The sequence below is a fragment of the Myotis daubentonii genome, chromosome 2 (genome assembly GCF_963259705.1).
Source record: "Myotis daubentonii chromosome 2, mMyoDau2.1, whole genome shotgun sequence".
Classification (NCBI taxonomy): Eukaryota; Metazoa; Chordata; class Mammalia; order Chiroptera; family Vespertilionidae; genus Myotis; species Myotis daubentonii.
This window is the reverse complement of record NC_081841.1, coordinates 116550573-116567868: the sequence shown is the minus strand read 5'-3', so window position 1 is coordinate 116567868 and position 17296 is coordinate 116550573. Positions and strand designations below refer to the sequence as shown.

At 39.7% G+C, this 17296-nt stretch overlaps 1 protein-coding gene across 3 annotated transcripts in view; it reads right to left on the bottom strand.

Annotated features, from left to right (window-relative positions):
• Nucleotides 1-17296, bottom strand: part of ALG5 (ALG5 dolichyl-phosphate beta-glucosyltransferase) — a 99887-nt gene that overhangs the window by 20510 nt on the left and 62081 nt on the right. For all 3 annotated transcript variants that reach the window (XM_059684367.1, XM_059684365.1, XM_059684366.1), the window contains one exon: nucleotides 1211-1362. In XM_059684367.1, coding sequence (XP_059540350.1) covers nucleotides 1211-1362 — 152 coding nt within the window. The remainder of the gene's footprint in view (nucleotides 1-1210; nucleotides 1363-17296) is intronic.

Below are 17296 nucleotides of genomic sequence, written 5' to 3'. Positions count from 1 at the left end.
ACTATATATATGATATGTGCGACAAAGAAAGGCTTATGGTACTGCGATAGCATAGAATTAGGGGCATCTGATCAAGTCTGGAAACTAAGGGCCAGATGATCTAAAGAAGCTGAGAAGGGGAGTATTGAGAATTCTCCGCATGTGGAGACTCAGGTGGGCCAAACTAAGGAATCAATACTGATACTGCTTATCAGTCTACTTCCAAGGCCATGGGAAGCCACTGAAGGATTGTAGGCAGAAAGGGTGCATTTGGTTGATCATTTTAATTTTTGAAAAGATCCCTTAGGATGAAGCATAGGAAATGATGATATACTCAATAGTGGTGGTGAACATGAAAAGGAATGGAGGAACATAAAACTAAAATCCCCAGGCCTTGATCATGCATTGGATATGTTGAAGTGCTATGGGAAGTGTTGGAGCTGAATCCAAGGTTTCAAGCTTCTGTGTGACAGTGTTAGTCACTAAACATGTTAAGAATTGAGAGATGGGGGATAAAGATATGCTGAGGAAACAGCATATTTCAAGACAGAGAGTTCAGAAGTATTCAGAACTGCTGATGGGTTAATTAAGACAATAAATGGTCATATAAAACTTGACCACTGAATTTAACAACATAAAGGTAAGGATGAGAGAAAATTCATACTAAGGTTGGGTGAAGAGTGAGTGGGAAATGAGAAAATGGTGAGAGTGAATACAGACCACTCTTTCAAGAAAAGGTCAGATATGAAAGCATACAGGGCTAGAGCTGAAGGGATGCTGGGAGGGGGCAGAGTCAATAGAATTTTTTTTTAATGGCAAGAGAAATTTAAACTTGTTTTAAAAACTGATGGGAAAGATATGGTTGAGGGGAAAAGGCTAAATGTATAACAGAGGAAAGCAAACAAGATTAGGTTCTTAGAAGGTGGAAGGAGATGCAGAAGATTGGTTTTAGGCAGGAGAGAGAACTTAACTCCTGTAAAAGGAAAGAAAAAAGAAAAGAAAGCTTAAGGACACAGGATTTTTCAGTCTTCCCAATTTATACTGTCAATAATTAAAATGAATTCATAACTTTATATCCAACCAGTAGAAGTATAAAGGAACAGATTACATATAAAAGTGTCAATTCTGTTTAAACCTGGATGTTCATTATGAGAATACAGGCCTGCTTCTCATTACCTGACATAACACTGTATAACAGGATATACCAGATACATTCCAGTTAGGAACCTACCATCGTTCAATGTGTAGAGATGAAAACGTCCGTAAAGCTGCTTCTCGAGTTAATAATTTGAACCCACACTGTGTGTCCCTGATTCCTCTGACACAAAGGAACCACACCAGGAAGTGGAATCCATACATGAGCAGAGTACGGAAGTAAGAACGCTGAAACAAAGACAATAAAAATGACTTTTCCATTTACCTATAAAGGAGACAGTGAAAACACCTGTTGTAGACAACTGCAATTAATATGTAATTGGCTGGTAAGATCTTACATGTGAACTCCATTGTTCCATTAGCTTTACTGGCAAAGTCTATCATAGAAACTGTGAAGATACTGTCTGCTTAGAGCAGGGCAGAGGCACTCTGGAAGTTGAGTTAGACAAGAATCACAGTAGCTGTGAGAGATCAGAGCCTGAATTTATCAGAAGCATAGCATAGCAGTTTGAGCTGCTATAACAGTGGTTCTCAACCTTGGCTGCACATTAGAATCACCTGGGAATCTTTTTAAAATCCTGATTTCTGGGCCTCATCCTCCAGAAATTCTGTTTCTTTGTTATGGGGCGGGGACACAACATTAGTAACAAAGAAACAGAATTTCCGGAGGATGAGGCCCAGAAATCAGGATTTTAAAGATTCCCAGGTGATTCTAATGTGCAGCCAAGGTTGAGAACCACTGTGCTATAAGCAAAGAGAACATCTCATTCACCTATTTTGTGTCTCTTTGTCCCAAATATACTTCAGTTTCAAAAAAGGTGACAGTTACCAGAATATCTTGAAAAAGCAAACAGTAAAATTTGAACCTGAAGTTCAATACCTAGCTAATAAAAATAATGATAAAAGAGGTTCAGCATAATATCACAAAAGTTTCAGACTAGAAAGGAATTTGAAACAAAAACCCAGTATGTCTAATTAGGCATGACACATCTGATTAAATATATTTTAACAAGTTCTTTAATACTTTAGATACTAAACTTAAGTAATCTTTACTCCTGTTTATTAATTATTATTAGTAATTAATTTCATTATTAGTAGAACCAGGACATAATATTCTATTATTCATTAAACACTGAAAACTTTAAAACATAAGAATAATAGATCCTTAATTATCTCTATATTTAAGACTTTCATATTTGGAATTATAAAAGATAGGATCTCTTAACATGGGTTAATAGACCTATGAAATGATACATTAGATATTTATATAAACAACCTATTATGAGTCTATGTAAAATGTTTAATATCGCATACCAGTAGATAAAGGTCCGTTCCTCCTTTTGTTCTTTTATAATTATAATCTTTAGTATCATTCTTTATTCGCATAGCTTTTTCTATCATTGAACAGAACCACAACTCACTGATAACATAAGTAGAAAAAAACCCACTGAACTAAGAGACCTATATTCAAATTCATTAATAATTAGTGTAACCATGAGCAAGTTACTTACACTCTCTGTCTCACTTTCCTCTTCTGAAAATGGGAATGAAAATGCCTACTTTCAGATGTTTTTACAAGAATTAAATGAGATAATATTAAAGCCTTTAGCCAAGTATTTGGCACAGAAAGTAATAGGAACTCAATAAATAATTTTAATAAGGAAAACGTGAAAGCTCATTTTAACCTTTGACTATAATTTCACTCATGTAAATAGGCCAAGAAGGGAAGGAAGAATAAAATATTTATAAGGTATTAAAATATTTAAAATAAGCTTTTTGAAAGGATCTAACACTTCTCATTTATCACCTAGAATCTCTAGTTATGTTTTGATATAATTATGTCCTACTTCTCTAAGTAGATAGGGCAGAAACCTAATCTTAAAATACTCTGGGAATTTCATAACACCTTGCCTTCCATATAAAATATTTCCAGTAAATACTGGTTGACTGATTAATCCTCCAAAAGAGCATTTATGCTTAGGAAAGGAACAAGTAGAAATTCAAAGATAGAAAAATAAAATCTAAAAGGTAGAAAAACAATAGCTATAAATTATTTTTCTTGAATGTGATTTAGGTGACCTTACTAGTTATAAATAAAAATACTCAAGATTGTTTTTGCTTCGATGTGAATACAAGATTTTTGTTTGTTTTAGGATAATGGCTATTTTTTAAATCTAGAAACGTGAAGTTCACATGAATACCTTAAATTTGTTGTGAAGCATATTTAAATGTATAACAATAAACTACAAAGAAGATCTTCCTTTAGTTTTAAAAACCTGGCAAAATATCTTAAATTTAAAAGACAACTGAAGATATATTATAGGATAAACTTAGTAAAACAAAGTCATAGAATAGCATTATATGAACTTCTGGTAGACATCTAAAAACATCAAGGAAAAAGACATTCACTACTTCAATATTAAAAATAATCTTTCTAATGTTATGAAATATAAACAAGGAATTCAGGTAAAATTTAAAGGAATTTCATTATCTTAAAATAAGAAGTTCAAAGAAGTCCCAAGATGTCTTCAAAGAAAATCTAAAGACATCACATAGTAATAGATTCTATTTTGAATCTTTTAAAGGATAAATTCAAGAATACCCACACAATATAAACATTATTATTATAACTGTTACACAGAACAAATGGAAATATGAATACATTTAAGGGTGCTAAAAGACTCCATCAGTGCTGAATCAGGTTTTACTTCTAAGGGAGCAGAACACATGGTAGCGTTAACTGAGAATATGTATAAATGTATTTAGAAAAGATAAGTCTGAAATCTATGCAATTAAGCTATTGAAGTCACAGTTTATTATTTTTATTATTAATTCTTTTTTTAATTTATTTTTATTTTATTGATTTTTTACATAGAGGAAGGGAGAGGGATAGAGAGAATTAGAAACATCGATGGGAGAGAAACATCGATCAGCTGCCTCCCGCACACCTCCCTCTGGGGATGTGCCCGCAACCAAGGCACATGCCTTTGACCGGAATTGAACCTGGGACCCCCCAGTCCACAGGCTGATGCTCTATCCACTGAGCCAAACTGGTCAGGGCTTTATTATTAATTCTTTTGTAACTTTTTCACTATCCACAATACAGGGGTTTATGTTAGCTACAGCACATTCAGAAAAAACCTGAGTGCTCACAAATGGGAGGCCATGCTGCAGTTTCTTGGACATGGCAGAAGGATGTGTTGTTTCTTGGAAAGGACATTCACCAAGATTTAGTTCTGGAAACTCTCACTTCTGAACAACATGGTGGCATAAGTAAGAGTGGTACTCACCTCCTCCCACAATCACATCAAAATTACAACTAAATTACAGACTAACCATCATTCAGAACCAATTGAAATCTGGCTGAATGGAAGTCCTACAACTAGGGAATTAAAGAAGCCATATCCAGACTGTTAAGGGAGGTGAAGATGTGGAACAGGCTGGTACCACACCAAAATGTGGCAGATAAAAATTGGAAGGGATATCTCAGCTGTGGAGCTGCACCTTGAGGGGCAAGGAGTCCCAGCCTTACACCAGCGTCCCCAGCCCCCCAAACCTGGGTTCTAGTGCTAGGAAGAGAAGTCCTCATGATTTCAGGTTGTAAAAACCATCAGGGATTGAAGCGGAGGAAGACAAAGGCTGCTGGAATCCCAGGCAATTCCTCTTAAAGGGCCCATGAAGGCACTTACTCAGACTCACTCCCTCTGAGCTTTAGTGCTGGGACTGCAGCGTGAAAAGCAACAGAGACATATGGGGAGGAACAAAATTGTCTGGCATTAGGGCAAGAGTTGGGCAAACAACCTTCTCCCAGACAGAAGTGCTGGCAGAGTCCATTGTTCCTTGGACGAGCCTTCCCTCGCAGAGCTGGCATGTGGGAGTCATATCCAAGTCTCCATCAACATGGCTCACACTGTTTGTCCTTGCACACACACTCCCCTCGCCCCACAGTGATTCCTTGAGGCCCCATGACATACAACTTCACAACTTTCGGGCTCACCTAAGCTGTTTCCACCAGCTTTTCCATACAAATGGCCTGTATACTTCAGATTCTCCTAAAAATCTATCAAACGAGCAGCAGCTGGACTCAGCATGACTCGTACCTCTCGCTAAGTGGCCCCACAGCAGCAGGCCTTGGGCCTCCCCTGGGCACTCCAAACCCAGCACAAGTAGCAGCCATCTGCAGACTGCTTTGTAGCTCACGCTGGGTGGCCCCAGGCAGAACAAAAGCAATGGTTGATCTTGGCCTGTACCTCTGGGAAGCCTCACAGACAGTAACTCAGTGGACAGCTTTAGACTATGTGAAAGCATCATGGCTCAACCACCTCATAGGCAACACACTCAAAGATCAGATTCATCAAGCACTATAGCCCCACTGAAGTAAGTCCTGCTCTATGAGGTGGGCCCCTGCACAGTTGATTATCCACAGTGGTCAAAGGTCAGTGGTTGGTGGTCATAGCCAGTCCTTCCAGCTGATTGACCTGGGGGTAAATCCCACCTACTGATAAGCCAACAGCAATCAAAGTTAAACTACAAGAGGAGGGAGTACATAGCCCACATGGGAGATGCCCCTTGAGGGCTCTGCTTGGGTGATCAGGGAGGTTGTGTCACTGTAACCTATAGAACACCTACTATATTAGGCCACTCTACCAAGTTGGGAGATGTAGCAGCTCTACTTAATACATAGAAACAAACACAAGGAGGCTGCCAAAATGAGGAGACAAAGAAATGTCCCAAATGAAAGAACAGAACAAAAAAAACTAAACAAAATGGAGACAAGCAATATACTAGATGCAGAGTTCAAAACACTGCTATAAGGATGCTTAATGTATTGAGTGAAAACCTCAACAGCATAAAAAAATACTAGTCAGAAATTAAGGATAAACTAACGGAAGTGAAAAATAATTTACAGAGAATCAATACTGAGTAGATGAAACTAAAAATCCAATCAGCTATTTGGAATATAAGGAGGTAAAAAACACCCAATCAGAACAGAAAAAATAAAAAATATTAATAAGACTGAGAAGACAAGATGGCGGTGGAATAGGCAGACGCGTCCCAGGGGTTGTCCTGGAGAAAATGGAGTGAGTAGCTGAAACTAATAACACCCACCCTGAATTGGCGAAGTATACTCAGCTGGTGAGACAGTTTGCAGCCGAGAAGGGCAGAGTTCTCCTGGAAAGATAAAAACCAGGGATCTGGGCAGGAAAGTTGGCCTGACCTCTGAGCCCAGAGGGTCAGAGGGAGACCGCGTGGCACACAGCCGCGTCTCTTGGGACAGGCACAGCCCCTGACTGTGGAAAAGAGATCCGAGGGACTGTTGGCGCCGGGGGATTTGAGATCTGGATTCCGAAATTACGGAGGACTGAGCCTAAAAGGGGCAGCCTGAAGCGCCAACCAGACCATGCAGTGCCAGTAAGAGAGGAGCTCACAGAGACTCAGCCTTCCCCGTTTCTGCATCCAGCGTTTGTTTGTTTGTTTGTTTTCACTGAACCCTGTTCATAGGACATTTCGGATACAGACACTCACCTGTGCCGAAGAGTGGGAGAAGGTGCGGATGAGTAGAATCTGGGGAGAGCGGGGGGGGGGGGGGGGGGGCAGGAGAAGTGGCAGCAAATCGAGTGCTGAGTAGCCCCTGAGCCCAGGACCTGGGCAGCCATTTTCTCCTAAAGTTATAATCCCACCCCTCCCTCCAGCCCCCAGGCAAGGAATACAGCCACACCCAGATTCTACCCTGAATGAGATGAAGGATTAAAATAATCTGATTAGTCCCTGGGAGTTAACAGGGTCTGGCCTATAGAGGGGCTTTGGTCCCAGCAAGGACGATGACGACGACAATGACGACGACAACAACAACAACAAAATCACAGACATTCCATACAACAACAACAACAACAACAAAATCACAGACATTCCAGAAAACTGGGAACTTAAGCCAGCCAAAGGAATGACATTTCAATTTTTCATTTTTATTTTTTTATTATTATTTTGTTAGGTTTTGTGGTTGTTTTTTTTTTGGTTTTTTCTTTGTTTTTTGTTTGTTCCTTTCTTTCCTACTTCTTTTCACATTATTTTTTCAACCACGTGAACAGCAGACACGTGAGCGGCGCGCTCTTGTGCAGGGAGCATCAGCCCTGTGAGCAGCCTGCCTCGAGCCTAAGAGCAGCAGCCTCATGTGGCCTGGCCCTGTCCAAGGAGCAGCAGCTGTGTGAGTGGCCCGCTTCCCCGTCCAAGGAGAAGCAACCACGCGAGCAGTACGACCTGTCCGAGGAGCAGCAGCCACACAAGCAGTCTTCCTACGTTTGAGGAGCGGCAGCCCTGCGCAGCCTAACCTCATCCGAGGAGCAGCAGCTGCGCACACCCTGCACTAGTCCGAGGAGCAGATGCTGCACAAGCATCTTGCCCTCGTCCAAGCAGCAGCAGCTGCACGAGCAGCCTGTCGAATCCGAGGAGCAGCAGTTCTGCAAGCGGCCTGTGCCTATTTGAGGAGCAGCAGCAGCAGCCCACCCAAGTCCGAGGAGCAGCAGCCACATAAGCAGACCTCCCACATCCGAGGAGCGGCAGCCCTGCTCAGCATGCGCCGGTCCAAGGAGCAGAGCCACAACAGCCTGCACTTGTCCGACGAGCAGACGCCAGGTGAGTGGCATGTCCCCGTCCAAGGAGGAGCAGCCATGCATGCAGCTCACTCCTGTCCAAAGAGCAGCAGCCTCGCAAGCAGCCCACCCCCATCTGAAGAGCAAACAGACTTGCAATTAACCTGTCCAAGTCCTAGGAGCAGTAGCCCCACAAACAGCCCACCACATCAGAGGAACAGCAGCGTGCAGCCAGCCCCCATCCAAGGATCAGCAGCCACGTGAGCAGTCTGCCCCAGTTCAAGGAGTAGCAGCTGAGTGTGTAGCCCGTCTCCATCCAAGGAACAGCAGCCTCATGATCAGCACACCCTCTGTCTGAGGAACAGCAGCTGTGTGTGAAGCCTCCCCCCACCAGCCAAAGGAGCCAACACAGCTGTGAACAGCACCCATGAGAGGAGTTACTGTCAACTGAGGAGCAGCTGCTACCACAACCGCCCGAGGAGCAACCCCAGCCCGAGTAGCCACTGCCACCCAAGGAGCAGCCCCTGAACGACTCAATATCTAGATATGTCGGTGAGATCAAACATGGGTAGACAAAGAAACGCCCAAAGGAAAGAAAAGGAGGACTCACCAGAAAAGCAGCTAAGTGAAACAGAAGCATTCAGCATGACGGAAAAAGAATTCAGATTAAGGGTTCTAGAATGCATAAACCGGATGAAAGAAAAAAAATCAACAACTTATGCAAGAAGCAAGAGGAAAAGGATGAAAAAAATCAACAAATTATGTAAGAACTAAGAAGAAATGAAAAGTGGTATAGCTGCAATAAAAAACACCATGGAAAGTTTCAACAGTAGACTAGGAGAAGCGGAGGACCGACTTAGCGAATTAGAAGACAGGGAAGCAAAACACACCCAAACTGAACTGCATTAGAGAAAAAAATTAAAAGACAGGAGGAGAGCCTAAGGGAGCTATGGGACAACATGAAATGAAACAACATACGAATAATAGGGGTGCCAGAACAACAGAAGGACGAACAAGGGTTAGAAAACCTATTTGAAGAAATAATGTCAGAAAACTTCCCCAAGGTGGGGAAGAAAAAAGTCACACAAGCACAGAGTCCCAAACAAGGTGAACACAAAAAGACCCACACCAAGACACATCATAATTACCATGGCATATGTTCAGGACAAAGAGAGAATCTTAAAGGCTGCAAGAGAGAGACGGAAAGTTACATACAAGGGATCTCCCATTAGATTATCAAATGATTTCTCAACAGGAACACATCAGGCCAGAAAACAATGGACGGAAATTTACAAAGTGATGCAAAGCAAAGGACTGAATCCAAGAATACTCTATCCAGCAAGGCTATCATTCAAAATTGAAGGGGAAATAAGAAGCTTCACAGACAAAAAAGGCTAAGGGAGTTTATCACCACCAAGCCAGCCATGCAAGAAATGCTAAAGGGACTGGTATAAAAAGAAGAAATAAAAAGCTAAGAAAGAAAACAGGCACAAAAAATAGAAATGGCTACAAACAAGTACCTTTCAATAATAACTTTAAACGTAAATGGACTAAATGCTCCAATCAAAAGACATGGAGTGGCTGAATGGATAAAAAACCATGACCCATATATTTGCTGTCTACAAGAGACCCACCTCAGAATAAGGGACTCACACAGACTGAAAGTGAAGGGATGGAAAAATATCTTTCAGGCAAATGGAAAGGAAAAGAAAGCTGGGGTAGCAATACTAATATCAGACAAAATAGACCTCAAAGTGAGGGCCGTAACAAGAGATAAGGAAGGCCACATCATAATACTAAAGGGATCAATACAACAAGAGGATATAACCCTGATAAACATATATGCACCCAATGCAGGAGCACCCAAATACATAAAAAAACTCCTGGAAGATATCAAGGGAGAGATCAAGAACAATACAATCATAGTTGGGGACCTTAATACACCACTGACATCACTGGATAAATCCACAATCAGCAAAGAAACAGCAATCCTAAATGACTCACTAGATCAGATGGACTTAATTGACATATTCAGAACACTTCATCCCAAAGCCACGGAATATACATTCTACTCAAGTGCTCATGGGACAGATTAAAAAATAGACCACATATTGGGTCACAAACAAAGTCTCCCCAAATTCAAGAAGATTGAAATCATACCAAGCATCTTCTCAGACCACAAGGGCATAATATTAGAAATAAACTACAATAAAAACAAACCAAAATACTCAAACACTTGGAAACTGAATAGCATGTTATTAAATATTGATTGGGTTACAAATGAGATCAAGAAGTTAAAAACATCCTGGAAACTAATGACAATAAAAACACAACAATTCAAAACCTATGGGACACAATGAAAACGGTCCTGAGAGGGAAGTTTATAACTCTACAGGCCTACCTCAAAAAACAAGAAAAAATGGTAGTAAATCATCTAACTCTGCAACTCAAAGAACTAGAAAGAGAGCAACAAGAAAAGCCCACAGTGAGCAGAAGGAGGGAGATAATAAAGACTAGAGCAGAAATGAATGACATAGACCCCAAAAAACAATACATAAAAATCAATGAAACCAAGAGCTGGTTCTTTGAAAGGATAAACAAGATTGATGAGCCTCTAGCCCAGCTGTGGGCAAACTACGGCCCGCGGGCCGAGTTTGAAATGAATAAAACTAAAAAAAAAAAAAAAAAAAGACCGTACCCTTTTGTGTAATGATGTTTACTTTGAATTTATATTAGTTCACACAAACACTCCATCCATGCTTTTGTTCCGGCCCTCCAGTCCAGTTTAAGAACCCATTGTGGCCCTTGAGTCAAAAAGTTTGCCCACCCCTGCTCTAGCCAGACTCACGGGGAAGAAAAGAGAGAGGACCCAAATAAACAAAATCAGAAATGATAGAGGCAAAATAACAACAGACCCCACAGAAATACAAATGATTGTTAAAAAATACTATGGACAGCTCTACTCCAACAAACTAGACAACCTGGAGGAAATGGACAAATTCCTAGAAAAATACAACATTCCAAAACTCAATCAGGAAGAATCTAAAAATCTCAATAGGCCAATAACTATGGAAGAAATTGAAGCAGTCATCAAAAAGCTTCCAGCAAACAAAAGCCCAGGACCGGACGTCTTCATAGGGGAGTTTTACCAAACATTCAAGGAAGAACTAAAACGTATCCTCCTGAGACTACCACAAAAAATTCAAGAGGGAGGAACACTTCCAAGTTCATTCTATGAAGCCAGCATCACCCTAATACCCAAACCAGATAAAGACAACACAATGAAAGAGAATACAGAGACTTGCTTACAGGAGCCTGGAAGTGACCTGATGTACTTTTAACCTGGGGGAGAGGATATGCTTGTATATTTTCCACAGGCTGACCTTATGTCTCACTGCCCTCCGTCTAGGCCTCACCCTAGCACACCTGACTAGTGCCCGTGTGCAGCAGATGTGCAGCCCTGAGCTGGAACCACTTGTCCATTGGGAGGATCACAGGTGCCTCCTTTTTGTCTCTCCATATGTCCTCCATATTGGCCGACCCAGAGGGCACAGCTGACTCCTCCCCGGACATCGACACCACCATCAAGCACGGCCCTGATGGACCCTTTGATGCAGCCCTTCAACTCGCTGACGCTTTGGGAAGCCCATTGCCCATGACGCTGCCCACTAGCCAGATCAACAAGGACAACCAAACCCCCGACTTGAGGCCAGCTAAAATCCCTTGACTGAAGAGGCCAGCAACCTTCTAAAGAAACAAGGCTCCTTGTGGACTGCATCCACTATGTTTATAGCTATGTTCGCTATCACTGCTTGTCCGTCTTCTTCCGAGTCTTAACCCAATCTGAGAGGTGGCCGCTGATTTACATGCGCTATCATTTAAAAAATAAAACAGAGGGAATTTGCCGGAAGCCAGTCCATCCTTGCTGCTTGACACAGTTGCTGCAGGGAAAAAAAATCTGCACAGCATATGTTTCAAGGGACCTGGCGTATATGGCATATGTTTGCTCCCCTTCTTGGCGCTATGTGTTTTAACCAAGGTCACCTCTCCGAGAAAGGTTGTTTCCCCAGGTAGGGATTTTCCCCTGAAGTTAGGGAGGGAATAAAACCCCTTAACTAAGTGCCAGGCGGGTAGTTAATCACTTTAACTACGAACAATCACGCTTAAGCTACATAATCTTTACTCCCTGGAATGGAGATAAGAAACGCCCTAACCTTTGGAATAGAAATTGATAGGATTAAAACCAACTGGTATAAATACAGATGTAACAAGACAATAAGACACAGAACCTGGCTGGAGAACCCAACTATGCTGATCAACTAAACACTGCCTATGTGTTATTCCCTCTTCACCGCCTCTGTCCATAAATTTGGGAACCCCTGGACCTGCTGGGGCTGGACCCCAACAGGGAACATTTTTACTTTTTGACCAGTGGGTTTCATGTTGGTTGTGGGTTTGTCATATATGGCCTTTATTATGTTGAGGTGTGATCCCTCTATTCTCACTTTGCTAAGAATTTGTTATCATAAATGGGTGCTGGATTTCATCAAATGTTTTTTCTGCATCCATTGATGTGATTATGTGATTTTTATCTTTAATTTTCTTTATGTGATGTATCATACTTATTGATCTGCGAATATCGTACCAATTGTGCATGTCCAGAACAAATCCCACTTGATCATGGTGTATGGTGTTTTTAATGTATTGCTGGATCTTGTTTGTTAATATTTTGTTGGAGATTTTAACATCAGGGATATTTGCCATAATTTTCTTTCTTTGTAATGTATTTAATTGCTTTTGGAATTAGGATAATGCTGGGCTCATAAAATGAGCTTGGGTATCTTCACTCCTCTTGAATTTTTTAAAATAGTTTGGGGAAGGATATGTGTTTGTCCTTCTTTGAATGTTTGGTAAAATTTGCCTGTGAAGCCAGTGCAGGACTTTTTTGGGGGGAGGGCGGGTATTACTGCTTCAATTTCATTAGTGTTGTAATCAGTCTATTCAGAGTTTCTGCTTCTTCCTAATTCAGTTTTGGAAGATTGTATGTTTCTAAGAATTTGTCCATCTCACTCAGTTTGTCCGATTTGTTGACAGATAGTTGTTTATAGTGTTTTCTTAGTATCTTTTGTACTTCTGTGGTGTCAGTTATTACTTCTCCTTCATTTCTGATTTTACTTATTTGGGTACTCTTTGTTTCTTGATGAGTCTAGTTAGAGGTCCATTAATCTAATTTATCTCTTGATTTTATTGATCTTTTGTATTGTTTTTTTAGAATCTATGTCATTTATTACTGCTCTGGTTTTTATTTTTCTTTCTTCTACTTACATTGTGCTTCATTTGTTATTCTTTTTCTAGTTCTTTTAGGTGTAGGGTTAGCTGTGATAGATTTATATAATGAAATACCACTCAATCATAAAAGTAAAGGATGTCATACGCTTTGCAACAGCATGGATAGACCTGGGATTATTATGCTAAGTGAAATAATCCAACATGTAAATATAGGAAAAATAAAATGATGCCAATATTTGATTAATACATAAGTCATGAAAAGAGAAGAAAGGAAAATAAGGCAGGTGGGTCAAATAAAAAGCAAGTAATAAGATAGTAGACATAAATACAACTATGTCAGTAAGTATATTAAATGTAAATGGTCTAAATATTCCATGAAAACGATTAATACTGTCAGTCAAAATTTTTAAAATCCAAATATGTGCTGCTTATAAGAGACAGCCTTTAGCTATTAGGACAAAGGAAGTTTGAATGTGAAGGGATAGAAAAAGATATGCTGGGAAAACTAAATGTGTTTGTTAGACAAGCTCCATTCAGGCATAAATTATAGTGCTACTGGCTATGAATGCAACGTTAATTGATCAACAATATATATGAAATAAATGTCTTTAATAAGTAATTACTTAACAATGAAGAAAGAGAAAAAAAGAAAGAGAATTACAAACCAATATCCCTCATGAACATAGATGCCAAAATCCTCAACAAAATCTGAGCAAATCGGATCCAGCAGTACATCAGAAAGATCATACACCATGACCAACTAGGATTTATCCCAGGGATGCAAGGATGGTACAATATCCACAAATCAATAAACGTGATACATCACATAAACAAATTGAAAGAAAAAAACCACATAGTCATATCAATTGAGGCAGAAAAAGCATTTGACAAAATCCAACACCCATTTTTAATAAAAACTCTCAGCAAGGTGGGAATAGAAGATCATACCTCAGCATAATAAAAGCCATATATGACGAATCCACAGCCAACGTCATATTCAATGGACAAAAACTAACACCATTTCCCCTAAGAACAGGAACAAGACAAGGATGCCCACTCTCACCACTCCTGTTCAACATAGTACTGGAAGTATTAGCCATTGCAATTAGACAAGAAGAAGAAATAAAAGGCATCAAATTTGGAAAAGAAGAAGTAAAACTGTCCTTATTTGCAGATGACATGATATTATACATACAAAACCCTAAAGACTCCATCAAAAAACTATTAGACTTAATAAATGAATTTGGCAATGTAGCAGGATACAAAATTAACACCAAGAAATCTATGGCATTTCTATACACCAATAGTGAACTTACAGAAAGAGAGACTAAAAAAACAATCCCATTTATCAACGCACCAAAAAAATTGAGATACCTAGGAATAAACTTAACTGAAGAGGTAAAAGACTTCTACTCAGAAAACTACAGGACATTGAAAAATGAGATAGAGGAAGACATAAACAGATGGAAGAACATACCATGTTCTTGGATTGGTAGAATCAACATCATTTAACTGTCCATACTACCCAAAGCAATCTATAAATTCAACGCACTTCCCATTAAAATGCCAACGGCATATTTCACAGACCTAGAACAAACTCTCCAAAAATTCATCTGACCCCGAGTAGCTGTAGCAATCCTGAGAAAGAACAAAGTAGGTGGGATCTCAATGGTCAATTAATATTTGACAAAGGAGGCAAGAGCATACAATGGAGTCAAGATAGTCTCTTCAATAAATGGTGTTGGGAAAATTGGACAGATACATGCAACAAAATGAAACTAGACCACCAACTTACACCATACACAAAAATAAACTCAAAATGGATAAAGACCTTAAATATACAATGAGAAAAAATAAAAATACTAGAAGAATCCAAAGGCAACAAAATCTCAGACATATGCCAAAGCAATTTCTTCACCAATACAGCTCCTAGGGCATTGGAAACTAAAGAGAAAATGAACAAATGGGACTACATCAAAATAAAAATCTTCTGCACAGCAAAAGAAACCATCAACAAAACAACAAGAAAGCCCACTGCATGGGAGAACATATTTGCCAATGTTATCACCAATACGGGTTTAATCTTCAACATTTATAGGGAACTCATACAACTTAACAAAAGGAAGAGAAACAATCTAATCAAAAAATGGGCAAAGAACCTAAATAGACACCTTTCAAAAGAGGACATTCAGAAAGCCAAGAGACATATGAAAACATGCTCAAAGTCACTAATTGTCCGAGAAATGCAAATCAAAATGACAATGAGGTACCATCTCACACCTGTCAGAATGGCTATCATCAACAAATCAACAAACGACAAGTGCTGGAGAGGATGTGGAGAAAAAGGAACACTTGTGCACTGCTGGTGGGAATGCAGACTGGTGCAGACACTATGGAAGACAGTATGGAGTTTCCTCAAAAAACTAAAAATGGAACTCCCATTTGACCCTGTGTGAACCCACTTCTAGGAATATATCACAAGAAATCAGAAACACCAATCAGAAAGGATATATGCACCCCTATGTTCATAGCAGCACAATTCACCATAGCTAAGATCTGGAAACAGCCTAAGTGCCCATCAGTAGATGAATGGATTAGAAAACTGTGGTACATCTACACGATGGAATACTATGCTGCTGTAAAAAAGAAGGAATTCTTACCATTTTCAACAGCATGGATGGAACTGGAGAGCATTATGCTAAGTGAAATAAGCCAGTCAATGAAGAAAAAATACCACATGATCTCACTCATTTATGGATAATAAAGACCATTATAAACTTATGAACAAAAATAGATACAGAGGCAGAGCAGCCTCCAATAGACTGTCAAACTACAGTGGGAAGGCTGGGGAGGGTTGGGGGGCTGGAGGGAGGGTAAGAGATCAACCGAAGGACTTGTATGCATGCATATAAGCATAACCAATGGACATAAGACACTGTGGGGTAGGGGAGGCCAGGGGATTGTCAAGGGCAGGGAAAAAAGGAAACATATGTAATACTCTTTGTAATACTTTAAGCAATAAAACAATTAAAAAATAATAATAAAAAATGAGGATAGTTTAAGGAGCCTCAGGGACAACTTCAAGTGTACTAACACTCACAGCATGGGGTTGCTGGAAGGAGAAGAGAGGGAGCAAGAAATTGAAAACCTGTTTGAAAATATGACAGAAAGCTTCCCTAACTTGGTTGAGGAAACAGACATAAAAGTCCAGGAAGCACAGAGTCCCAAACAAGATGAAACCAAAGAGGCCTACATCAAGACAAACCATAATTAAAATACAAAATGTTAAAGACAAAGAGAGAATCTTAAAAGCAGCAAGAGAAAAACAGTTAGTTACCTACAAGGGAGTCCTCCCATAAGACTGTCAACTGATTCTCAACAGAAACTTTGCAGGCCAGAAGGCAGTGGCAAGAAATATTTAAAGTGATGAAAAGCATGGACCTACAACCAAGATTTCTCTATTCAGCAAAGTTATCATTTAGAATCAAAGGACAGATAAAGCTTCCCAGCAAGAACAAGCTGGAGGAATTAATCACTACCAAACCAATATTATATGAAATGTTAAAGGGTCTTCTTAAGAAGGAAAAAAAAGAAAAGATAAAAAAATATGAACGATAAAATGGCAATAAATATATACATATCAATAATTGAATCTAAATACAAAAATAAACAAACTAGCAGAACAGGAACAGACTCATAAATACAGAGAACATTTTGACAGTGGCCAGATGGGCAGGAGAGTAGCAAGATGGGTGAAAAAGCTGAAGGGATTAAGAAGTATAGAATAGTCATGGAGATGTAAAGTACAGCACAGGGAATGCAGTTAATAATATTCTAATAACTATGCATGTTGTCAGATGGGTGAAAAATTTATTGGGATGACTGACGAATAAATTATGCAATATCTAATAACTGGGTGTAAACCTAAAACTAATATAATAATGTATGTCAACTGTAATTAAAAGAACAAATATGAAAATGAGTGGATTAAAAACTTGTGGTACCTCTACACAATGGAATACTACGATGCTATGAAAAAGAAGGAACTTTTACCATTTGCAACAGCATAGATGGAACTGGAGAGCATTAATGCTAAGCAAAATAAGCCAGTAGGAGAAAGATAAGTATCACATGATGTCACTCATATGTGGGATATAATGATCAACATAAACTAATGAACAAAAATAGATCCAGAGATAAGGTAACACTGAACAGACTGTCCAACCTAAGGGAGAAGGCAGGGGAGGGGAGAGGGGTAGAGATCAACCAAAGGAATTGTATGC